Source organism: Sarcophilus harrisii, chromosome 3 (assembly GCF_902635505.1).
Source record: "Sarcophilus harrisii chromosome 3, mSarHar1.11, whole genome shotgun sequence".
NCBI classification, from domain to species: domain Eukaryota; kingdom Metazoa; phylum Chordata; class Mammalia; order Dasyuromorphia; family Dasyuridae; genus Sarcophilus; species Sarcophilus harrisii.
In genome coordinates, this window is record NC_045428.1 from 611111671 (window position 1) to 611136974 (window position 25304).

The 25304-nt window shown below is 51.6% G+C and overlaps 2 protein-coding genes across 3 annotated transcripts; one reads left to right on the top strand and one right to left on the bottom strand.

Annotated features, from left to right (window-relative positions):
• Window positions 1-46: 46 nt before the first annotated feature.
• Window positions 47-21877, bottom strand: LOC100927083 (tigger transposable element-derived protein 1). 2 transcript variants are annotated; one of them, XM_023501280.2, is made up of 2 exons: window positions 21695-21877; window positions 47-1733 (listed from the first exon to the last, which is right to left on the bottom strand). In XM_023501280.2, the coding sequence occupies exon 2, from the start codon at window positions 1659-1661 to the stop codon at window positions 63-65; it is 1599 nt and encodes a 532-aa protein (XP_023357048.1). In that variant the 5' UTR covers window positions 1662-1733; window positions 21695-21877; the 3' UTR covers window positions 47-62. The 2 variants fall into 2 exon arrangements, with proteins under 2 accessions (XP_023357048.1, XP_012402603.1); XM_012547149.3 differs by lacking the exon at window positions 21695-21877 and adding an exon at window positions 3838-4302.
• A 368-nt stretch (window positions 21878-22245) lies between these two features.
• UBE2M (ubiquitin conjugating enzyme E2 M) lies at window positions 22246-25177 on the top strand. The gene is made up of 6 exons (XM_031964148.1): window positions 22246-22881; window positions 23414-23508; window positions 23689-23727; window positions 23843-23946; window positions 24272-24335; window positions 24668-25177. The coding sequence occupies exons 1-6, from the start codon at window positions 22773-22775 to the stop codon at window positions 24806-24808; spliced, it is 552 nt and encodes a 183-aa protein (XP_031820008.1). The 5' UTR covers window positions 22246-22772; the 3' UTR covers window positions 24809-25177.
• Window positions 25178-25304: the final 127 nt, after the last annotated feature.

Below are 25304 nucleotides of genomic sequence, written 5' to 3' on the forward strand. Positions count from 1 at the left end.
GGGGACGGGCCATCCGAAGGTCTGGCCCACCCCCGAAGAAGGGAAGGCACTCGCAGAGTCCTCTACTTTGCGCCCCGTTTCTTCTCCCTGTACAGCTCCCGATAGCAGCTGATCGCACCGTTCACCCCCCGACGCACCTTCAGGCTCCGCTCCCGATTGGGGTCATTCTCGGTGAGGATCTGCAGCCCCTGGTCGAAGTGGGAGAGGGCTTCTGCCAAGTGCTTGGTGGTCAGCTCCGGGGGAGTTCCCGGGGAGGGTGCGCCCAGAGGCTCCTCCTCTCGCCCCCCCCCCAACGGGTCTCCCTCGTGAGACCGGAGCAGGCGGACCACGTCATCTTCCGCTGCCACCCCGAAGGCACTGTGGCTGGCAAGTGCGACCACGCTCTGCTGGATCTGGGCCTCGGCCTCGGAGGAGGCGCGCACGCACTCGGGCCAGATCTTCCTCCACACGGCGTTCATGGTCGCCGGCTTGAGCTCCTGCCAGGACTCGGCGATGTTGTCCACGGCCGTCATGATGTTGTAGCTGCGCCAGAACTCTCGGATGCTGGGCTTCTCGTCCCCGTCGGTCTCCTGGAGCAGCTGACAGAGCGTCCTCTTCAGGTAAAAGGCCTTGAAGGTGGCGATCACCCCTTGGTTCATGGGCTGGATCAAGGCTGATGTGTTTTTGGGCAGAAACTCCACCCTGATGTTGGCGGAGAGGTCGTCCAGGTGGGCCGGATGGCACGGGGCGCTGTCCAGGATCAGCAGGGCCTTGTGGGGCAGCTGATTCTCAGCACAGTGCCTCTCCACAGCGGGACAGAAGAAATTGGTGAACCACTCCTGGAAGATGCTCATGGTCACCCAGTCGTTGCGGTTGGACCTCCAGATCACAGGCAGGCTGGGCTTGGAGCAGCCCTTCAGGGCCCGTGGGTTCTCCGAGGGATACACCAGCAGAGGCTTCAGCTTGCAGTCCCCGGCAGCATTACCCCCCAGGAGCAAGGTCAGGTGGTCCTTGGAGGCCTTGAAGCCTGGCCCGGCTCGGTCCTCCAGAGACACGAACGTCCTTTCAGGCAAGCGCTTCCAAAAGAGCCCCGTCTCATCGATGTTGAAAACCTGCTGTGGGGTGTACCCGCCATCGGCTATGATCTTTCTCAGCGTGTCCGGGTACCTGCGCGCTGCTTCCGTGTCTGCCACGGCGGGCTCGTCAGTCAGGAGCACGTTGTGCCGAGCCTTGAACCGGGCAAACCAGCCATTGCTGGCTCCGAAGGTCTCCGCCTGCGCGCTCTCCCCATGCTCCTGCTTCAGGGCCTCAAACAGGCTCTTGGCTTTCTCCTGGATGAGCATGGTGTTGATGGGCAGCTGCTGCTGCTTCTGGTCCTCGATCCACAGGCTCAGCAGCCTCTCCATGTTGCCCATCACCACGCCCCGACACCGGGTCAGCTGGGTGGCGCTGAGGGGCGTGGCAGCCTGGGAATTGGCTCTGATCTTCTCTCGGTTGACCCGGATGGAAGCCACCGTGGAGGTGGCCAGCCCCAGCGTCTTGGCGATCTGCGTGAGCTTTTCCCCCTCCTCAAAGCGTCTCAGCACTTCCAGCTTGACGTGCAGGGTGATCGATTTCCGGTCTCTCTTGGGGCCCCTGAGCAGTCTCTTCCCTGGCACCTTTGGGCCGGGCCCTTTCTCCATCCCGTTGGCCTGGAGAGCCTCCACTCTTTCCTCTTCTCACTGGTTCCCGGGGCCTTGTCGTCTTCGCCTTCGCTGTGAAAAATTCAGAAAGGTCACTGGCACGAAAGGAACTGGATGTGCATCTGTTCTCCCCGTCCTGATTGCCCACGGGCACCCCAAGGCTGAGGAACCCCCCCATCCCAGGGACGTGGCTGCATCTCTCGCCTTTCTGCTCACTGCCTCTCAGCTTCCCGCCTTCCCTCTCTTATCTCCACTTCGTTCTGTCAGTAACTGCTTTGCACATAACAGTTTGCAAGTGGTCCCCACCACGAGACTTGGCTGCAAGCCCCACCTTTCTTTCGATCCCCAGTACTTAGCAGAGGGCCTGGCAAACAGCAGCTGCCTAATCAATTCTTACTAATCCTGCTAGCTGTTGGGGCCTGGAGGAGACACCCAAGGGCTGAGACTAACTCAACTTCAGGATGACGGGGGCACCTTGGAATCAAGAGTCTAACTACTAGTTCCTGACCGCTGAGCTGTTCAAAAAGGGGTTACTGCAAATAGTTCTTGAATTAGAATCTGAAGAATGAGAAGGTCAGCTATGGCAACAGCCGGACCGTCTGAGGATCAGTTGTGATGGACGAGGCTTTGGGCCACAGTGAGGCGATTCGGGCCCGATCCAACGGTCTTGTGACAGAGAGCGCCATCAGCACCAGAGAAAGACTGGGCACTGAGTGTGGACCACAACACAGCACTCTCACTCTTGTTTGCTTGCCTCTTGTTTTCTTTCTCATTTTTTCCCCTTTTTGATTTTTTTTTCTTGTGCAGCAGGATAATGTGGATGTATGTACATGCTTAACCTATATTGGATCAACTGCCATCTAGGGGAGGGGGTGTGGAGGGAAGGGAGGGAAAAAATTAGAACACAAGGTTTTGTAGGATGAATGATGGAATCATCCATGCATATATTTTGAAAATAAAAAGCTTTAATTAAAAAAACAACAACAGTGCTAGACTTCACTCCATGACTCTTTCCTCATCCATTCTGACCATTTCTTGGGTGGGTGTGGGGGGTCTCCTAGCTCTTCTCCTCTGGAGCCCCAGACTCCTCGGAGTCTCATCCCTCCATGGGGGATCCCGTCCTAAACTCCCACATTCAGAGCTGAAATTAACGGCCCCTCGGGTTTCCAGAAGCAGAGCCGCGAAGCTAGAGATGAGGCGCCTGGGGTGAGGCAGCGTAAGGGGCGCAGCCAGTCTGCACCGCGGCGCGGGGGGCGCTGGGACCCTTCCCTGCCCCTCCCTGCCTGCTTCAGGGCCCCTCTGGGAGCCGAGGCCAGACCCCGTGACCTTCCTGACCGGCCTCTTCCTCCATCTCCTTTCGCCCGGACTCCCAGAGACTGTTCTGGCCACAGGACCCTGTGGGCCGCCTCCCCCATGCCTATCCGAGCCAAGGACAAGGGGCATTTCTCCCCCCCAGCCCAGGCCGAGACCCGTCCCAGCCATCTGCCAAGGAGACGGCGACCCGCAGCTCCAGGTCAGCGAGCACTTCTCCTGCCTCCAGAACCCTTCCCAGCCGTCCCGGGCCGGCTCGGGAGCCTCGGACCGCGGGGGGCTCGGCCAACCCGGCCCCCAGCCCTGCCCAAGCGGCTCCTCCTCTTCCCCCACCCCCAGCAGCACGTGGGGGGCCCCCAAAGCAGGGCTCTCTTAAAGAACCCACCCGCGGAGGGGAAGCCTGGGCCCAAGCTGGGGGGGGGGGGGCACGGGGACAAGGCCCAGGGGCTGCCCCCGGCGGCCTGCTCCCATTGCAGAGCGCTCAGGTTCCCGGCCTCCCACCTAAGCCTGAGCGCCTCCCCTAAAGCGCGGAGGGGCAGGGGCTGACGGGGACCTGCCTCCGCCCCTCCCCCCTCCCCCTTGGCCCCTCCCCCTCCCTAGGGGTGCGCGCACGGCAGCCGCCCCCACCCTCCCCCCGCACGCGCTTCACCTCGGCCCTCTGGGTGGATGCGCGCGCAGCGGGCGGGCCCCTCCGCCCCGCCTCTCTCCATCCCCCAGTCCCTCGGATGAGACTCCGAGCGGCTCTCAGAACCCCGACCTTCGCCGGGTCTCGGGCCCCCTCCTCCCCCACCTCGGCCCAGTAACTGGCCGGACCGCGATGGCCGGACGCCCCAAACTGGCCGCGCTCCGCGCTTCCCGCCCTCACCTGCGGACTCCGGAGCGGGCCTCGGGACTCGGCAGCGCATGCGCACGCGCGCCTGCCCCCGCGACCCCTCATTCCTCCATTCCGCTACGGTGACCCTCCCAACTGATGGCGAGGGCAGGGGGTTGCCGTGGAGACGCCGGCTCGAGGCAGCATTGCCGCTCCAGTGTGTTACATCACTCCATTGGAAAATGGCGCCTCTGCGAATTCGGGACCCCCTGTAATAAGTAGGGGGGGCTACCGGGGGCAAAAGCGCCGACCCCAGGGGTGAAGAGCAGACGCGGACCTTGCCCTGCCGCCCCCAGACTTCCCGATATGTAGGCGGAGAGCAGTCGCCTCCTCGGACGATCCCTGCAGACTACGAGTCCCAGAAAGCCCGGCGTCAGTTGGCCTGCGGCTTTACGGGGCGCATGCGCCCAACCTATACAAGCCTTCCAGTTTGCTGCACTGGCGGTGGCTCTAGTGCGAAGACCGGGTGGAGGAGGGATGGGAAAGAAGCGGGAATGACGTCACTGTCCTTCTTTTCCACCTTACCCCCCCACCACCCCATGAAAGAAGCGGGAATGACGTCACTATCCCTGTTTTCCACCTTACCCCCCCACCACCCCATGAAAGAAGCGGGAATGACGTCACTATCCCTGTTTTCCACCTTACCCCCCCACCACCCCATGAAAGAAGCGGGAATGACGTCACTATCCCTGTTTTCTACCTTACCCCCCCATGAAAGAAGCAGGAATGACGTCACTATCCCTGTTTTCCACCTTACCCCCCCACCACCCCATGAAAGAAGCGGGAATGACGTCACTATCCCTGTTTTCCCCCCTTCCCCCCCACCACCCCATGAAAGAAGCGGGAATGACGTCACTATCCCCTGTTTTCCACCTTACCCCCCACCACCCCATGAAAGAAGCGGGAATGACGTCACTATCCCTGTTTTCCACCTTACCCCCCACCACCCCATGAAAGAAGCGGGAATGACGTCACTATCCCTGTTTTCCACCTTACCCCCCACCACCCCATGAAAGAAGCGGGAATGACGTCACTATCCCTGTTTTCCACCTTACCCCCCACCACCCCATGAAAGAAGCGGGAATGACGTCACTATCCCTGTTTTCCACCTTACCCCCCACCACCCCATGAAAGAAGCGGGAATGACGTCACTATCCCTGTTTTCCACCTTACCCCCCACCACCCCATGAAAGAAGCGGGAATGACGTCACTATCCCTGTTTTCCACCTTACCCCCCACCACCCCATGAAAGAAGCGGGAATGACGTCACTATCCCCTGTTTTCCACCTTACCCCCCACCACCCCATGCCGCCGGAAATAACCCGTATTGCACGTGTGGCTTGACCCTTCGAAGCTTCTCCCCACGCCCCAGCCTAGTCTTCTCGCCTAGGGTTTGCGGGTTATCCGCGGGCCGTGGCATCCGACTCCCGGAGCTGGGCAGCGAAGGGAGCCAAGAGCGGAGGCCAGCCCCGCACTCTGCGGTTGGCGCAGCTCGGCTGTAGGGGAGGGGATCCAACTGGGGGGAGGGGGAGGCTTGCCTGGAGGAGGCAACTCGCTGGGGGGGCCGTTCCATGTCTCTGTGAACTCTGCGATTTCGTTTGGAATTTCCTACCCAAGGGCAATCAGTCATTTGGAAATTGCCGGGGGTGATTCCCGAAGCTCCCTCCCTTTGGAAACAGCTTAGAAAGCTTTGAGGAACCGCTCTGCACAGTTTTCATTCATCTTATGTTTTGGTTTTTTCTTAGTTTGAAAAATATTTGAGAAGATTAATAGCTCCATTGTTTGAGGGCACTGGAGGAAAGCCCAGAATCGAGCCTCTTGTTAATCCTTCCTCGACTTTCCAGATTTTATCCCGTTTTGGCAAAAATGGTCCCCTTTACCGAAAGCCTCAGGTAGATGTTGAAAGCTTGGAGAATCACTCCCCTTTCCCGAGTCCTGGGTGGGGAGTCATTGTGGGGATTGCTAACCAGACCATTATAACCTCTTAGCTCAGCTTAAGAAAAAATTGGGAGGGGGGGGCGCGAGGGGCAGCCAGGTACAGTGGATAGAGCATCAGCCCTGAAGTCAGGAGGACCAAATATGTGACACCCCACTTCCTAGCTGTGTGACCCTGGCAAGTCACTTAACCCCAAATGCCTAAACACAAGAAGGTGCTGGAGAATTCCCCAGCTAGTGGGAAGGGGGGAGGGCAGCAGCCCCTGCACAGCAGAACACACACACTGCCCCATCGTCCCAGGAATGGGACCGCCAACATCAGCCACCCCAGCACCTAGGCAGCCTTCTCTGTTCCAGTGAGCTGTGTGGTTTGTGGCAAGTTGTTTTATCCGTTTGCCCTGTTTTACTGATTTATAAAGAGAAAAAAAAATAATGGCGATTGTGGGATCAAAATAATATAGGCATCTGGCCTGTGGAATACAGCAGTGGGCATGTGTAAGCACTACATCATCATCATCATTATTTCCCTAATTGAAGGTAACTGTTCCATACCTGATAACTTTAAAGTGGTTTTGAAATGTCAAAGGTTAATAAGATCAGTGATCTTTATATGTGCCAATTTGAAGATGCACTTGATGTCATATAAAGTTTGTTACTAGACTTTCTAAATTGTATTTTTAAATTTATGTTGTAGAAGAATGTGATAAAAATGGAAATTTCAAATCTTAAGTATTTAATGAGGTATATTATGGACAAATAATATTAACAGACTTGTTAATCTTGGCTATTATAAAAGTGTACATAGTGGTTTAAAGATGTAGTTTCAACATATTAATAAGAAATCAAACAGGTATTTGCATACGTCTGAAGTCGCAGAATATGGATAGTTCTGTCTTACAAGAATTTATGAAATGTTAACTGTTAGGCAAACTTCAGAAAAGATATTCAAGCCTGAAATTATGGTTAATAGAATTTTAAGGTAAAAGTTCCCGGCACTATAATTTATTATTGTTTTGAGGTTTGATTACCAGCATAGTTATAATAAAGTCAAAAGCAGAAAAAGACATTGCATGCAGTAACCTGAGAATTGCTAAGGTCTGTGTCTGGAAAAGCTTGCTGGGACAGTACTGGGATCCTCCTGACTGCTTCTCCATTGTCCTTGCTGAAAGGGAAGATCCCAGAGCTGGTTAATTTTAAGTCTTATCTTTAACTATCTGTGACTACATGATTGGCTGTCAGATATGACTCGTGTCTGGAATCAAACAGAGGTAAGTAAGATTCCCCCCTTCCCCTTATAACTATGTCCCTCCATTGCCTTTTAAAGCAAAATTCTTTATTTTTTGATTTTTAATGGTATTTTATTTTTCCAAATACATGCAAAGATAGTTTTCAGAATTTTCCCTTGCAAAACCTTGGGTTTTAAAATTTTCTCCCTCTCTTCTCTCCTCCCCTTCCCCCAAATAGCAAGCAATGGGTGCAGTTCTTCTAAACATATTCATCATGCTGCAGAAGAAAAATCAGATCAAAAAGGAAAGAAACAAAACAACAACAACAACAAAATGAAGGTGCAAATACTATGATCTACAGTATCCATAGTTCTAGATGCAGATGGTACTTCATCACAAGTCTATTGGAATTGCCTTAGCACAATTCTCTGATCAAAACATTTTGTAAGTCCAACACTAAAGCTATTAAGCAATAGATTGATACTGAAACATTTCTCAATTATTATAGGATGCAAATGTGAGCAGCTTAAAATTTTAATTTGTTTATGGTCATATTATCAAAGAGGGATGATATCCTCTAAAGAGGGAAATGATTAATAAGGAAAAGATGTTTATAAGTTTTTTAATTATATAGTGAATTTTGAAAAAAGCAAAAAGGATTAGACTTTTCTATAGAAAACTATATAGAACTATATACAGAGATTGTATATAATTTTCTTCCAAAATCATGGAAATTTAGGCTTTAAGTATTTGATAATAAGCTCTAAGATTTTTATCAATTAAGCATTAATTGAATTTTGCATATTCTGTGGGTACAGAAAGTGAAAACATTTTTACCATTTTAAAATATCTGATAATTTTAAAAGGCAGAACAGGCCAAAAATGAGCTTCCTAGGAAAAAGCACTGGAATCAGAGAGATTTAAAAGTGAATTCTATCATACATTTATCAAGTACAGGATTTAGGTTAGGAGAGAAACAACAAATGATGTATGGATTGAAATTTTCTGAGGTTTCCAACTTGGAAAACCAACTTGATAACATCTAGATTTGGAACTAGAGAAACAGGCCCCTTTAGAGTATGTGCTATGAATGAAGCATATTGTACAGCCGAATACCTCTCCTTTCCCACACTGTCCTTCGGAGCCTCCTAAACCCTGAGCCAGCTTCATTATCAATGTGGACATCCCTGGAAGCGAGCTTAGCGCCACATACAGAACTTCTCTGTTTGCTGTGACTGAGGACTCTTCTCGATGTTAGGCCACAGTCAGCGCAGGGGCATCAGAGCCAGTGCGGCTTCAGAAGGGTCGGGGAGAAACACCAGAAGCCTGTACACAACATCTGGAGACCTGACCCTGACAAGACACGCCACCCTTTCTACAACTTTCTCGCCTGTCTGTCCTCCCCGTTGTAGAAAGTTGTAAGAGAGCGTTTGGTCGTCAGCTCCTGCCTCTCCCAGATGGAACCAGATATTAATGTCCAAATGTTCTTGTGAGCCCTTCAAGTAATATGATATGTACTCGCCTTAATGTGATTATGCAAGTGTGGCAACTGTGAGAAAATCAACTGCATCGTGTAAACCTGGAAGGGAGCCCCCGTTCCTGAGTGGAGACACCCAGACGAGGCAGCGCCCTGAGGTTCCGGACAAGGGCTGAGTCTGCTGACTTAGTTTGGTGTGCATGTGGGGAGGGGGTTTCTTTCTCCCCTGTTGTGGTGGCATTTTCTCTCTGACATTCTAGGCCCCTTCTCTTTTCCAGCGGGTCACACACTTGGGACACACTTTCCTGCTAATTCCCTGTGATCTATTCCTACCTCATCTTTATGGTCCATCAGGGTGGATGTTCTTTCAGACCCCTTCCCTTTTGCCAAAAGAGGGAAATGTCAAAAACAGCAAGCAGCGGACGATGCTGGATAGGCAGGTATTATCATAATACCTATTTTACAGTGTGGGAAAATGAGGCGGGTGAAGCTTTGGGCGTTGTAGAGCTGGTGAGGATCTGAGCTCAGGTTTTCGTGCCTCCAGGCCCCGGCACTCTCCTCGAAGTATAACAGACTCGGAAGGGCTAAGTGCGGTGCCTTGTCCAGTATCACAAGGTGATGAGAGCCATGAGGTGCCTGTTTGGTGGGGACAGGCAGTGGAAGCAGATGAGCATGGCTGACGCCCTGAGAGTCAGGTCAGAGTGCAGGGGCGAGTGTAGTAGGGAGGGAAGCAAGTAGGTCCATGGGGGCTCTTACACATGCTTAATGTCTTTTAGAATCCGAAGTTAGGAAGGAGAATAAAAGCGATCCCCCAGAGAGCTGTACTCCTGGGTCCCAGAGAACCCTCAGATTATGAAGGTAGTTGGGCAGGGCTTTACAGAGGAAGCAGAAGGGAGGAAGGCCCAGTCAGAAACCCAGCAAGAAGAGTGGTCAGAAGGGCCATGGCCTGGGAACAGGTTTGGGTCTCCGCATTTCCTGCGCGTCTTACCCACCCAGCTGCCCCACAAGAAGAATGGGCAGGATGTCAGCCAGAAGTCAAACCCAATTGACTAAAGTTTTAAAAGTGAATAAAATAGACAAGTCATTAGCTAAGTTGATATTTAAGGAGAGAGTCAAATTACCAAAAAGAACAATGAAAAATGATATGAAAAAAATAACAGTTGAAGGAAAATGATTAAAAAACTATTTTGCCATAATTGGACATTGAAGGGATGCTCATCGATTAGAGAATGACTGAACAAATTGATATATGCTTGTGATAGAATACTATTGTGATTTAAGAAATTGTGACCAGCACAACACAAATGGGCTGATGGTGGTTGAAAATCGGGAGACAGGGTTGCTGATAATTCAACAGAGCCATTAAGAGAAATGCTGCTTACATATGTTAAAACTATATGTTTTGAAAAGCATTATTGGCTGACTAACCTTGGTTCCTGTTTTCTATCTAATTCTCTGAAGCACACTTTGAGTTTCTGAAGACTCAAATCTTGTGTAAAGTTTACATGCCCCAGTAATTGTGCAGGGTCCTTATGTTTTCTCATGATTTCAAGCTTAAATGCACCCCTGATCTTAGGAAGAGGAGAACATCCCATTTACCGAAGTTTCTAGCTTCTTGGGAGTTCTCTACAAGAAATGACAAACAGGATGATTTCAGAAAAATTTTATTTATGTTAAGTGAGCAGAACCAAGGGAATATTGTACACAGTAAGAGCAACACTCTGTGCTGATCAACTTTGAAAGATTTGGCTATTCTGATCAAGACAATCATCCAAGAAAATTCCAAAGATCTCATGACAAAAAATGCTATCTATATTAATGAAAAAAAAAAAAACACAAAGAATGGTGGCTTAGCCATACCAAACCTAAAACTATATTATAAAACAGCAGTCATCGAAACCATTTGGTACTGGCTAAGAAACAGAAGGGTTGACTAGTGGAACAAGTTAGGATCGCAGTTCAATATAGTCAATGACTATAGCAATTTAGGGTTAGAGTTCCCAAAGACCCCAGCTTTTGGGATAAGAACTCACTGTTTGACAAAAACTGCTGGAAACTAGTTGAGGGACAGGAGGCAAGAATAATCTTACAGTAACTTGGCTATCTACAACTAGTATGGCAGAAACTAGGCACTGACCTACACCTAACACATTATTGTCAAACTATACCAAGATAAGGTCGAAATGGGTTCGTGATTTAGACATGAAGAGTGATATTATAAGCAGATTGGAAGAACACTGGATAGTCTGCCTCTCAGAAAAATGCTATCCATTTCCAGAGAGAGAACTGATGAACTCTGAGTGAATATTAAAGCCTCTTTTAAATAACATGACTAATATGGAAATGTTTTGCCTAACTTCACATGGAAAATAGGTATCATATTGCTTGCTTTCTAAATGGGTGGAAGATGGGTCAGAGAGGAGAAAAGAATTTGGTATTTAAAAAGGGATATTAAAAAGTAAAATGGAAAAAAAATCTGTTGTGCCCAATTATATGCCAACAAAACTCATAAATGAGAGAGATGAATGCTTACAAAAATAAAATACCTAGCATAAGTACAATCTCAAAAAAAAAAAAAAAAAAAAAAATCTGAACCATAAAGAAATCCCCAAAGGTGGAGAGAAGGGTTTACAAGTGAATGGATTTTCAGGTGAATTCTATCAAACATTGAAAGAATAAATCACTCCAATACTATGTAAATTATTTAAAAGGAGGGGGAAAGCATCCTAGCAAAAACCTATGAAATAACTGTGGCCCTGATAACTTAAAGCAAAAAAGAGAGGAGAAAATGAAATTTAAAGATTACTATCTACAAAGGATATTGAGGCCAAAATATTGAATAAAATATAAGCAAAGAGGCTACAGTAATATACTGATCAATTACTATAGCTAGGTCAGATTTATACCAGGAATGCTAGTTGGTTTAATATTAGCAAAACTATAAATAGAACAACATAAACTATAATATTAATAGCAACCAGTAAATATTAAATGATGTATAAAAAGCTTTTGACAGAATATAATACATTTAGGTAAAAAAAAAAAAAAAAAGCCCACTAAGAATAAACAGACTTTTCATAATGGCAAATGAAATCTATCAAAAATTTGAAACTAACATCCATAATTATCACAATAAAATACTGTAATTGAAAAAGACAAACTGAGGCACAAACTCTAAACATGATCATTTTATTAATAAGGTTAGCTCTTTGCCAATAAGGCACCAAAAATAATCCAGGGATATAAACTAAGACTAGGTGGGTTTTCATTTCAACTCATGGCAATGGAGAAAACATTCGGTTGAGTAACATTCTCTGAAAAATGCCATGGTAGACCATATTGACAATTCTTCCTTTTCCTCCCTCCCTTTCTTGGTGAGCAAAAATTTAAAAAGATTCTTTGTGGTCAGATTGTAGCTCTTGGGTTTGGGAAGTTACCAATTTACCAACTCTACCACTGAAGCCTACACAATCAAGTCTAAGACTGATCAATAAATACCAATTCTAGTGATTAAATAAAATTCTTTAAAAAAAAAATCCTTGATCAATAATTAATGCAAAAAATGGGGTATGAAATTTCAGTTTCACACAATAACAAAATGCCAGAGGTGGGCTTCAGTGATGTGGGGTAAAAGCAAGGATATCCATTTTCACTACTACTGTTTAATTTGAAAATAAGTTGGTCCCTTGTCCCATTGATGAATTCCTTCTCAGGGCCTCCATTTTGGGCATTGACCCAGGTGGCCATGCTTCCTTCCTTTTTCTTGTGGCTTGTACACACTTAGCACAGCATCTGGCACATATTAAGCTCTTGATAGATGTTTGTTGTCTCCTTGTTACATAGTAAATATTTAACTAATTTAACCATTGGCAGGCAAAACAATGGCAAAGAGGAAATATATAGATGATATATTGGGTTATTTAGAAAACCCTAGAGATTTAACTTTAAAAAAATTGCAGTGAAAAATTAGGTGAAGCAGAACATAACATGGACCTGGATGAACAAATCATTAACATTTCTAAACCCCAGCAGGAAGAAACAGAAAAAGAAAGTCAATTCAAAATAATTACAAAATACATGAGATTTCTGGGAATTCCCCCTCCTAAGATATAGTCACGACTTAAGAGAAGTCAATAAAATAGCAAGTCACTCTTTATAGAAATAATGGAAGAGTCCAATTATTGAACTCTTCCATTCCATGGGTGGGTTGTGGCAATATAATTAAAGTAAATTAGTGCTTGTAATAAGAGATGAAATGATCTTGAGTCATGTGTACAAATAAAAAATATTAAGAATAAGAAAGGAAATGAGTAAAGTCAAAATTCATGGCCACTTTGTCTGATAAAGGTCTAATAATGTTTAGCATGATTGTACATATTTAACTCAGATCAAATCACCGTCTCAAAGAGATGGGGGGGAGGAAGGGATAAAATCTGGAAATCAAAATTTTAAAAAAGTCAAAAACTCTTTTTACATGTAATTGGAGGGGAAATAAACTATTTTACAAAAAAGATTCAAAGTCATTAGTAGATAAGTGGCTGGCCAAAGAAAATTTATAGATTCCATACAAATGACAGAAGTTATGGAAAAATGATTTTGCTGACAAATAAATGCCCTCACACTCATCCAATTGCCTAGGATGATAAAAGAGGAAAGTAGAAACTCTTTTAAAAGGTTGTGAAAGGAAGGACATACCCTAATGCATTATTGATGGAACTGACAATTTGTCTCACTGTTCCGAAAAGCCATTTGATACTATACAAAAAAGTAACTGAATTGTGCGCGCCTTCTGGCCCAGTAAGTACCCATCTTGTATGTACAAGGATGGTTATAGCAACACTTGTTATCAAAGAAGGAAGAATAAAGGGCTATGGGAGAGCATTTGCTCAAAGCTTTATCTCACCAAAGCCAGTGAGCCAAATAACATGGGGAACTGATTGGCAGTTAGGGTCAGGGGGAAGTTTTCATGCCAAAATTTGGCTCCAAACACCCCAAAAAAGGGGAAAGGACCTACGTGGACAAAACTATTGAAAGTAGCTCTAAGAATTGGAAAGGGGGGCATGCCCGTAAATTGGGGAACAGCTAGTTGTTCAAGATTTTAATGGAATACTATTGTAAAAAATGAAAAAGCTTTTGGAAAAACCTGGAGACTTACTACCATAAACCAACACAGAGAGAAGTGAACGGAAGCAGAAGAACGTCAGATACAGTGCCAGCAATATTGTTTGATGCAACGTGAATGACTTCTCTCACCAACACAATGATTCAAAACAATCCCAAGGGACTTGTGAGGAAGCATACTATTCACCCCCAGGGAACTGATACTGAATGAATACAGACTGAAGCACGCTATTTTTCACTTTTCTTTTGAGGAATCTTGTACAAAATGATGGATATGGAAATGTTTTACATAACTGCACATTCTAACCTATATTTAATTGCTCACTGTCTCAGGGAGAATTTGGAACTCAAAACTTTAAACAAAAGTGTTTCTAAAAACTTGCAGATATACACCCTGAAAATGTGCACCTCCCTCACTGACCCTCTCTCTTTTGTCCCCTTGGGCTCCCATCCCAGAACCTCACTTCAATTGTCTCTTTCAATACTATGCCCAAAGGGCCATCAAAGTCTCCAAAGCCTTTGACCCAGCAGTGTTTCTGCTGGGCTTACATCCCAAAGAGATCTTAAAGGAGGAAAAGGGACCCACATGTGCAAAAATGTTTGTGGCAGCCCTTTTTGTAGAGGCAAAATACTGGAAACTGAGTGGAAGCCCATCAATTGGAGAATGGCTGAACAAGTTATGGTATATGAATGTTACGGAATATTATTGTTCTGTAAGAAATGACCAGCAGGAAGATATCAGAGAGGCCTGGAGAGACTGACAGAACTGATGTTAAATGAAATGAGCAGAACCAGATCATTGTACATGGCAACAAGATTATACAAAGATCAATTCTGATGGACTTGGCTCTTTTTGCCAGCAAGATGATTCAGGCCAGCTCCAATGGTCTTATGATGGAGAGAACCATCTGTTCCCAGAGAGGTCTGTCAGGACTGAGTGTGGATCACTACATAGCATTTTCACTCTTTTTGTTGTTTGCATTTTGTTTTCTTTCTCTTTTTCTTCCCTTTTTGATATTATTTTCCTTGTGTAACAAGAGAATTATAGAAATATGTATAGAAGAATTGCCCATATTTTACATATATTAGATGACTTATTTGCTTGTAGTTTTCTGGAGGTCTCTGGACCAGCCTTGGTTTCAGCAGAGTAACCACCACGAAAACAGCCAAGGATAAAGTCCAAATTATTTATTATCTCCTTCACGGTCTAGTTTCCTTGCCTGGGGCCCAGGCTAGCTTTCTGGAGGTCCTCTGGAATGTGTCGGTTTCTGTGGAGAAAGCAGGAGGACCACCACGATGGTTTCTGTCTTGAAGTCTCAGTCTGAGGGCTTGTGCTCCCGCCTCCAGTCCTCTGTCTTCTCTGAGTCTGTCTTCCAGCCCTTCTGAGTCTGTCTCTGGCAGAGTTTGTCCCAGTTTATATGCAGTATACAGAATATAAACCAATTACATCATTAGGGAACCATTATTTGTTGTAAGATTAAATCAATCATACTGAACTAGAGAACTATTATTAACCACCATGCTAAACTAGATAAACATTGTCTCATCAATTCCACTGACTTAACACCTTGTAAGAATCCTTGTTTCAAGTACAGAGTTGTGGCCCATAACAACTTGCTGTCTGGGGGAGCGGAAGAAGAGGAAAAAATTGTGAACCCAAGGTTTTGCAAGGGTGAATGTTGAATATCATCCATGCATGTTTGGAAAAAAGTGGCTTTTAATAAACAATTGTTAATTGTTGACTCCATTGCTCTCCACTAGCTCTGCCAGCCTTTTCCTTGTGCCTTCTGGAAGGCTTGCTGCATAATTCACAAGCTCCCCCTCATCTCGCTTCCACCTTCCATCCACTGCACCCTTCCTCTGGATGTCGCCGCCATGGCTGCTCTTTGCAGGGCAGGGAGGGATGTGCCAGGCACTGGGCTGGTAACTCATGAGAGTTACTCGATCTTTACCACAGACTTGAGAGGCGCTCATCTTATCCTTTCACAGATGAAGTAGGCTGGGGGGGGGGTTGCTGTCCTTCTGCTGCCTGCAGTCCCCTGCCACTAAAGCCTCTCCCCCTTAATTGCGCCCCAGACCCTGGTGGTCCTCTAGAGGAGGTTCCCCTTCCTCACAGAACGAGTTCAGTGAGTGGCTCAGAGTCTTTCTCTCCATCCCAGTTCCTATCTTCATCCCAGAGGACTTGAACAGACCTATTCACACCCCCTTCTCTCCCTCTCCCCCCAAATTCTCAATTCTCTCAATCTATGTGGCCTCCACGAGGCGTCCCTGTGTTCTGCCCGAGCGCTGTACTTTGTGCCAACTTCCAGAGTCCCCTCCCTTGTTCTCTGAGACCCCCGGCCCTGCTCTTCCCTGTGCGGACCTCTGACCTTTCCCCATCTGCTCCCCGGCCATTGGCCTCCCCACACTTCCCTCTGGGCCCTGGTGCAGCAGCTGAAACCTCTGTCACCCTCCACATCGGATCTCTGGCTCCCTTGTCTTCTTGCAGATCACCCTTTGCCAGAACCAAGCCCAGGACCAGTCCCTGGAATGGAATTCATGGTGACGGACAGAGACGGAGAAAATCCCCAAAGCAGGGCCTCCCTCTCGGCAGCAGCTCCCCAAACCATCCTTGGCCAGAAGGCCGTCCCAACCAGGCGCGTGCCCTCCTCCCCCACCTCTGTCCTCAGCCGTCCCCGACGATGCCAGTGGTTAGGGCTTCTCTGGAACCCTGGGAAGCCCCTGTCCTCTCAAGACCCCCACGCCACCCCTCTCCCCCTCCTCCTGCCCATCAGCCCTCCCTCGGGCTGCTTTGCCGGCTCTGATGCACGTGGGTGTCCCTCAAGGCTCTGTCTTAGGACTTCTCCCTCTCCTCTGCTTCACTGGGGAACCTCCTCAGATCCCAGGGATTCCATTTTCCTTCAGGCCAGGGATTCCCAGATACAGATACAGAGTCCCCAACTCACTCGGGCTCCTCTTGCACCACACTCCACCGAACATTTCAGGCACTTCAGCCAGTCAATCCATTTCAAAATGCACAAATCGCTGGACCTAAACACTTACTTAAACTGGGCCTCCCACTGCCTCAGTCTCTTCATTTGTAAAATGGGGATAATAGCACCTACCTCCCACGGTTGTTGTAAGGATCAAACAAAAGCTTCCCAAAACCACAGAGCCATATAAAAGATAGTAATTTCTTTTTTGGCTAGGCAGTTGGGACTAGGTGACTTGTCCAGGGTCACAAAGCTAATGATGTACCTGAGGATGGATTTGAGCTTGGGTCCTTCTGACTCCAGGGCTGGCGCTCTATCCACTGTACTATCCAGCTGCCCCAATTATTACTACTATTAATGGTCATTTTGACATGTGCCAGGCACGATTCTATGTGCTCAAAATAAAAAGGCAAAAGCTAGGCCCTGCCCACAAGGAGCTCCGGCTCTTTGGTGGGAAACTAGCAAACAAGCTACAAAGAGGAGGAAGCTGAGGAAATATAAAGGGGCGGGGACTTAAGTCAGGGAGCTCAGGAATTGCCTTGGAAGAGGAAGAGGGTTCCAGGCATGAGGAACAGCCAGAGAAACCATCTGGAGCCCAGAGAACTGCAAGGAGGCGAGTGTCGCTGGGTTGGAAAGTACACAGAAAAACGAAGGGTGATCACTAAGCATTTATTAAGTGCCTACTGGATGCATGCACGATGTGTGCTAAGTGCTGGGGAAGCCACAGAAAGATATGACCGTTTCTGAGTTTGTGGAGCTTACCACCTACAGCCAGATGGGAAATGATTTTCAGATCTGAGTTACAGAGTTGGTTTCATCTCCCAAAGCGAGTTTCTGGATATCATGAAATCCAGGGGAGCTACATGGGAAATGAGAGTAAGGTGCAAGAAGATGGGAAAAGCAGGAGCATGGAGCAAAGCTCACCCAGGGTTTTGTATTTGATCCCCAAGAGGTGACAGGGTTGGAAAATCCCTTTGGTGGCCTAGCGGAGCAAGACCTGGATCAGCTAAGCGATGGCCAGGCGATGAGGGTCTGCCCCAGGCTGGGGAGAAGGAGGCATGTCAGGAGACGCTATGAAGGTAAAACTGGCACACCGTGCAGCAATTTGGAGATGGCAGGACTGCGGGGGGGGGGGGGGGGGGGGGGGTGAGAGATAGGAGTCTGAGCCTGGGGGATGGGAAGCATGGGAGTACCCTGGGCAGCAATAAGATTTTGGGTGGAAAGAAACCAGTTTTCAACATGCTGGACCAAAAAGATGCGAGACTAGAGAGGGGCAGAAAGATTAGGGATCATCAGCATAGAGATGGTTGTTGAACCCATGGGAGAGAGGGGAAAGGAGAGAGAGGGAGGGAGAAAAATGGAGAGGGAAGGGAAGGAGACACCAAAGGATGGAGAGAGAGGAGAGAAAAAGAAAGGAGGGAAGAGGAAAAAAAGAAGAGGAGGGAGGTGATTTTCAAGTTTTTAGGAGATGGTCCTGAAAACTTAAAAGAGAGAATCAAGAGAGACTGAGCAAAGGAATCCAAGGCCAGAGAGAGATTAAGAAAAGGCCATTGGAATGGCCACCAAGAGGTCATCAGCTCCTCTGGAGAGAGCCGTCTGAGTGGAATGGGGGGGAATGGGGAGTGGAATGGGAATAGGTCAGGAGGCAGTGGAGGGAAAGAAATGGAAGGTTCCCACCACATTCGGCTTTCTCAAGGAGATTGGCCACAAAAGGTAGGACAGGCACAGGACGATACTGGGAATGAGGGAGAGTGGAGAGCCATGTCTGCAGGCCAGTGGGCAGGAGAGAGGGAGAGACTGAATGTAAGTGAGAGGAGGGATGACCGGGACAAACTTTGGGGGAAGATGGAAGGAATCAGTATTCTACACAGGAAGAGAAGCCCACTGGATCATGAAAGACAGGGGCCCAGCTGCTTAGATGAGAGGGTGAGGGAAGCTTGAAGAGAGGTGAGGTTGGGGATCTCTACTGTGGGGAGTGGGTTCAAGAACTGGTTAGGGAGAAACAGCATGACTGCCTCGCTGCAGTGAGGAGACACGGCTTGGTAGCTCGTACAAATAAGCACAGGGGACACGCTAGGTGGGGTTTCAGAAAGAGCAGAGTGGGGGGCAGGGGCCTGTTCACAAAGGGCCACCAGACCAGTGAAGTAAGGAGGCAGATCCCGACCAAGGAAAGAAGGCAGAGAAGGATCCTGGCGGTGCCAGAGGAGAGGGTGGAAACTCATTTCTTTTGAAAACTCAAAGAACACTGATCAGCACCGCGACAGCCCTAATCCCCCAGAGGAAGCAAAACATACTACCCATCTCCTGCCAAGAGGCCCAGACTCCAGGGGCAGACTGGCTAGTGGGAGGTGAGAAGTGGCAAAGAAAAGTTTTGTTCATTGAGAAAAATAAAATTCAAAAAGAAATTAAGTTAAAAGTTCCTTTGCCACTGGGGAGCTCCTCCTGGTGCCCTTGGGCGGCTGGTCCCCTTCTCCGGTAGGTAAGGTGGTCCTGGGGCCTCCATGCTGGGGACAGGTTAACCAACCTCCCTCGTCCCACCTCTTTCTGACCCAGGGCGGGGACACAAGGCCAGCTGGGGATAGCATCATTTCTTTTCCCTTTCTGAGTCACGCTTTCCCTATCAGGGTCTAAGTTCCTCAACCTTACGCTTTGCAGGTTTGGGATGACCAATAAAATCGTGTCTCCATGCGCGCATGCGCGCACTCCCATCTCCTTTACCAGCCTTCAGGGAAAGCAGCTGCTCAGACCCTCCCTGCCAGGAGCCCCTTGGCCTAGGTTCAAGGCTTGGGGCTGTTCAGATCGTCCCAGCTCACCGCACTGACCCGTGGGACCAGAGAGCTCCCCTATATAAAGGGGGGACATGAGCGTGACCACCTCTCTAGCCTACGAGACAGGGAAGATGCCGAAAGGGCGCTTGCGCAATTCCACGTCTGGGAGAGTCGATGGACAAGGGGACCCTGGGAGACAATTTCCATGACCTCCTGCGGCGGAGACCCGTCATGCATCCCCTGTGAAGCCATTCACCCTGAGCTCCCTCCCCTGCCCTGACTCAAGAGCCCCGCCCCTCCCTCCTCCTCCTCCCTCCCATCACTCCGGAGTCCCTGCCCCTCTCTCCTAACTTCCATCACTCAAGAGCCCCGCCCCTCCCCTCCTCCCTCCCATCACTCCGGAGTCCCTGCCCCTCCTTCCTCTCCACTGCACTCCAGACTTAGGCTAACTCCTCTCCTCAAGCAGACAGCCTCAGTTTCCTCAGTTCTGAAATAGGAATCATGCTCAGCCCTCCCCCCCCCCCCCCCACGCACAAGACTCCCTCAGTCTCAGGGAGGCGGCTCTGTCCGACTCTGTCCGGTCTGGAGACCCCTCCCATGACCATTGGGACATCATCCCCCGCAGTGACTCAGGTCCCCCACCAGGAGGAGGGGGGAGGGGCTCCTCGGCTGCCAAGGTGACCTGACGTCACGCAGAGCTCCGCCCTTTCTTGGATGCTCGGCCTGGGAACCACCCATCCGCAAGTCCTGCTTTTCCACCTGTCCTGCTTGACCGTCCAGGGGAGAATCCAGGCCAAAGCTCTCTCTGCGTGGACTCCCCCTCCGGGAAGCTGCCAAGGCGAGAGGACAGAGTCCACATGGGGAAGGGGACTGGGGCAGGGCAGAGGAGGCTGTCAAACCCCAAGGTGGCCACCGGCCGGTGGCCCCCCTTGTGGCGGGGACTAGACCTCCTGGGGGTGTCAGGGCTGGCGGCCTTCTCCCACTGTCCCTTTCTTCCACCCGGCCCCCCATCTCATCTCTGTCCCATCCTTGACCCACACTCCTGCCCAATTCCTTGCTCATCCCAAACAAGGGTCACAGAGTCATCTCTGCGTGGTCATCCTGCGACCCAGGAGAACCCAGGCCACAAGTGGGGGAGTTGGGAGATATCCCCAAGATGAGGATATCCTCTTCTCTATCAAGTCCTGGGCATGGGGGGAGTTCTGGGGGGGGGCCACCTCCTGGGACCAGGAGACAAAGGAGTCGCCAGACTGGGGTCTGGCACAAGGATTTAGGTCTGGGGAGCTGGAGGGGAAATAGTGTTTTCTCTCTCTGTTGGGTTTCCCTTGGGGGGTGACTTTGGCTGGAGAGACCTGGACCCGTCCTAGCCCTGCAGGGTGCCCTTGGGGCTAAAGAGACAGTAGTAGAGCTACACCTGGCAGCTTCCCCATTCGAAGTGAGATATGGCCAGGGGCAGTGGAAGGGCCTTGGGGTACTGGGAAGAGGAGTCAGGGGGTAGTTTGGAGAAGGCCTGCCATGCCCCTCCCACATCCCCCGAGGGGCTCCCTTGCCCAGAGACACCTCATCCTGGTAGTTTCCTCTCCACCTCTGCTGTGCCCCCCCTGGACCAGAGATTCCCTCCCCCCTTCCTGGCTCAGGTTCCCCTTCACCCCTGCTGTGTCCTGCCCCGCCTCCAGATGGGGGGAGGGGCCTCTCCTGCCAGCCCGCCACTAGAAGGTACATTTTGGTTGTAGATCTTCTGGACTCTGTCAGATGAGGAAACTGAGGCAGGCAGGCAGGCAGGGTTACAGCCCTTCTCCCCCTTTCCCCAACTTCTGAGGTCCCGACCCAATGCACTTCCTTGGTCTGGCAGTGCAAGTTAATCCACAAGCACCTATTAGGGACCGACTGTGCGCTGGGCACGCAGCCAGACTCTCCGTGGGGAGAAGAGTCTTCCCCAGTCGCACAAATGCCCAAAAGGGAGGGGCCCTCTCCCGACATGGGGAAGACGCCGGAGCGCCGTGACGCTGGGTGAATCCCGCCTCCTGTTGGCCTCCGCGCCTACGACCCTACTCTAGGTACAAGCGCTCCATCGCTCCGCCTTCATCACGCGCCCATCCCTGGACTACACTACCCAGTAGTCTGCGCGCAGACTCCTTGCCATTTCCCACAGTGCTCGGCTCTTAAGCACAGGAGAGGCGGGGTTACCATGGGGACGGCCCTCCTCTATTTCCCAGCTCGTGGCCTTCTCCCCTTCAGTCTCGGTCCCGGCGCTAACCGCTTCTGGGACGGCGCGCGTTATTCTCGCGGCCTAAAGACCTGGCGTGTTGCCATGGTTTAAGCCGAGAGTCCAGAGCTCTTGCTGCACCTCACCTGCACCTCCTCCCCGGTCTGCGGTTGTCATGGAGACTGAAAGGCAGGAAGCTACCGCTAAGATTCTGTCCATCCCCTCTTACTCCGCATTTCCGGATGATTACTAGAAGGTTAGCTCCTTGACCCCGCCCCCTGCGCCTATTGCCCAACCACTATTGGCTGGGCGTGCAGTTTCTCCGGGTGTTTTCCAATAGGCGGGCACAGTCTCTCGCGTGCAGCTCCCGCGTTGGCGGAGCTGGCTTAAACAGACAGCTGACTGTCCATCCCCCCCATCGCGCCCTTCTCCCCTCCCCCCACTGTGTGTGCGCACTCCGGGCTCCCTGGAGACTAGTAACTGCCTTTTCCGTCTTCCTGAGGCGCTGTTGGCCTCTGAAACATTACCCCACGCCGCCCAACAGCCTCCCTTCGCACCCCTCCCCCAGCAAGCTCGGTCAGCAGCTCTCAGGACAATCTCCTCCGGAAGAGCCCGAAGCCCCCGCCCGGAAATGGCCGAGCGCGGCCCCGGGCTGCGCGCCGCGTCTGCGCATGCGCGCCGCGGGGCCGACTGCGGCCAGAGCCGAAGCGGGGGAGGTGACGGCGGAAATCACCGAAGCGGCGGGGCGCCCCGAGACCGTTGTCGAGGCCCTCCGCGACCGCCCAGGTTGAGGGCCTGGCCCAGATCGAGGCCGACAGGTAGCCTTATAAGCGAGAGAGAAAGAGGGAGAGGGAGAGAGAGATAGAGTAAGAAAGAGAAGGCAGCCCGGAACCCGATCTGGGGACAGAGGACGAGGAGGGGGCGGGACCGAGAGCGGCCGCCGGGCAGGGGGCGGGGCGGAGCCGAACCCCACTTCCGAAGGCACCCGAGCGGAGCCGAACGCTTCCGGGGGCAGCCGAGCCCTTCCGAAACGGGCCGAGCGAGCTACGGGAGCCGAGACGGGCCGCGCGGCGCGGCGCTGAGCGGAGCAGCCGGGGCCGGAACGCAGAGGAGCCGGGCCGGGGCCGGAGCCGGGGCCGGGGCGGGCAGGCGGCAGGCGGCGGCGGACAGTGGGCGGGGGCGGCCGGCCGGCCAGGGCCCCGAGGAGGCGGCGGCGGCGGCAGGATGATCAAGCTGTTCTCGCTGAAGCAGCAGAAGAAGGAGGAGGAGTCGGCGGGCGGCACCAAGGGCAGCAGCAAGAAGGCCTCGGCCGCGCAGCTCCGCATCCAGAAAGGTGCTCCGGCTGGGGGGCGGGGGGCACAGGGGTGCCCCGGGACACCCCCCCACCGATTACGGGAGGCTTCTGCTATTCCGGGCCCAGGGGCACCCCCCCACCGGACCTCGGGGCGGGGGCCCCCCCCCCCCCCCCCCCGGGACCCAGGGACACCCTCCACCGACCAGCTAGGGGCCTCTGCCTCCCCCCCGGGGACACCTCCCCAGCTATTACGGGGAGCGCTTGTTCCCCGGACACAGAGCCCCATCCCCACCGACAACTAAGGGCATCTGCCCCCCTTCTCCCCAGGGACACCCCCACCGTCATAACTAGGTGCATCTACACTTAGCCAGGGACATCCCCTCACCAACAACAAGGGGCATCCGCCCCAGCCACCCCCCCTCAGCCCCTGAGTGGGAGGGGCCTCGTGGAGCCCTAGGACCCCTCCCCCCCCACAAACAGACAACTTGGGGCATTAGCTCCCCCCCGCCCCCGGTCCCTAGGAAGGGAAGAAGTAGACAGTGGTTCCCAGCTAACTTCCCCTCCTTTCCAGACATTAATGAGCTCAACTTGCCCAAGACCTGCGAGATTGACTTTTCTGACCAGGACGATCTCCTCAACTTCAAGCTGGTCATCTGCCCCGATGAGGTGACACCCCCCTTCCCCCCCAGACCTGCTGCCTCCCTGGGCCTCTGCCATGGAACTCTCCTGCTTTCTGTCCCTCTCCAAGCCATTCCCAGGGGCCGGGCCTTATTGAGGGAGGGCCTGCAGGAGGGCTAGAAGGCCGGCAATCAGCCTCCCCTCCTTCCCCTTCCCTTCTTTTCCTAGGGCTTCTACAAGGCTGGCAAGTTTGTGTTTAGTTTTAAGGTAAGTCTTTCCAGAGGGCAGGGATGGAAATCCTGGGGAGGGGGGAGGCGGAGAAGGAAGGGGGAAAGGGCCCCCGGCTGGAAGTGGACCTCTGACTGCACCCACCTGCCTCTAGGTTGGCCAGGGGTATCCCCACGACCCACCCAAGGTGAAGTGTGAGACCATGGTTTATCACCCTAACATCGACCTCGAGGGCAATGTCTGCCTTAACATCCTCAGGTGAGTGGCAGCCCCCAACTGCAAGTCCTGCCTCCCAGGCCGAAGGAGGGGTGTGAGGGGCAGCCACAGAGTGAGCTTGTGATCAGCCTGACGCTGCCAGTGGCCGTGGCAGCCCCTGGGGGAGGAGAGGGCCTGGGGTCCCCCTAGGGGGCAGCAGAAATAGAGGGAGGAAACTCTGAGACAGCCGAGGGTGCACGGGTGGGACCCCACCCCCGAGGGAGAAGGTGGTGAGTCCCCACCCCCCAGGGAGAAGGTGGTGAGTCAGCTGACAGGTGAGGAGGGAGGCCAGCTCTTCAGCCCAGGGGCGGGCCTTCTCCTTCTACAGAGAGGACTGGAAACCAGTGCTAACGATAAACTCCATCATCTACGGGCTGCAGTACCTGTTTTTGGTGAGTCTAAAGGAGAGGTGGATAGAGGGCTGAAGGAAGGAACGGCAGGATTGACTGATGAATGGATAGATGGAGGGACAAATGAATGGAAACACTAGTGGAGGGAGGGACAAATGGGTGGAAAGATTAATGGAGGGACTGATGGATGGGTGGAAGGAAGGAAGGAGAGAGGGAAGGACAGACAAGGAGAAATTGATGGAGGGATACATAGATGGATGAATGCATACACGGAGGAACTGATGGACAGATAAAGGGGTGGAAGGAGAGATGGAGGGAGCGGTGGATGGACGATTGGGGAGGCCCTGCCGGCCTGACCGCCCACCCTTCCCCAGGAGCCCAACCCCGAGGACCCCCTGAACAAGGAGGCAGCCGAAGTCCTGCAGAACAACCGGCGCCTCTTCGAGCAGAATGTGCAGCGCTCCATGCGCGGCGGCTACATCGGCTCCACGTACTTCGAGCGCTGCCTCAAATAGGGGGCGGTCGGACGGACGGACGGACGGACAGCCCCGCCTCCTGGGCCGGCCCTCCTCCTCCTCCGGGCCCCCTCCCCCCGGGCGGGGTGGGGGGCGGGGCGGGACGCCCCCGGCCCCTGGGCCACATATTTATTGGGGGCCGGGGCCTCGCGCTGGAGTGGGAATGAGGAGGGGTCTCCGGTTGCACCCTGCCCCCAGTTCTTATTTTGGGTTTAGTTTTTTTTTCAACCACGTGATTGATGGGCGCCGCCCTCCCCCGCCCCCGTCGTCCGGATCAGAGAAGGGAAATGAATTGGATTGTCCCCGGACCCCGCCCCCACTCCCACTCGAGTTTGTGTCAGGTTATTAAAGGGGAATGTTGATGCAGTGCCTTTGCCTCTTGGCCTTGTGTCCATGCGTGCGAACGTCAGTCCGTCTGTCCGGCGGTGGGGGAGGGGACTGTGGACCCGAACCCACGGCTCTGGGACTGGAGGGGGGGGGGGTGAAGTGCCGGCCT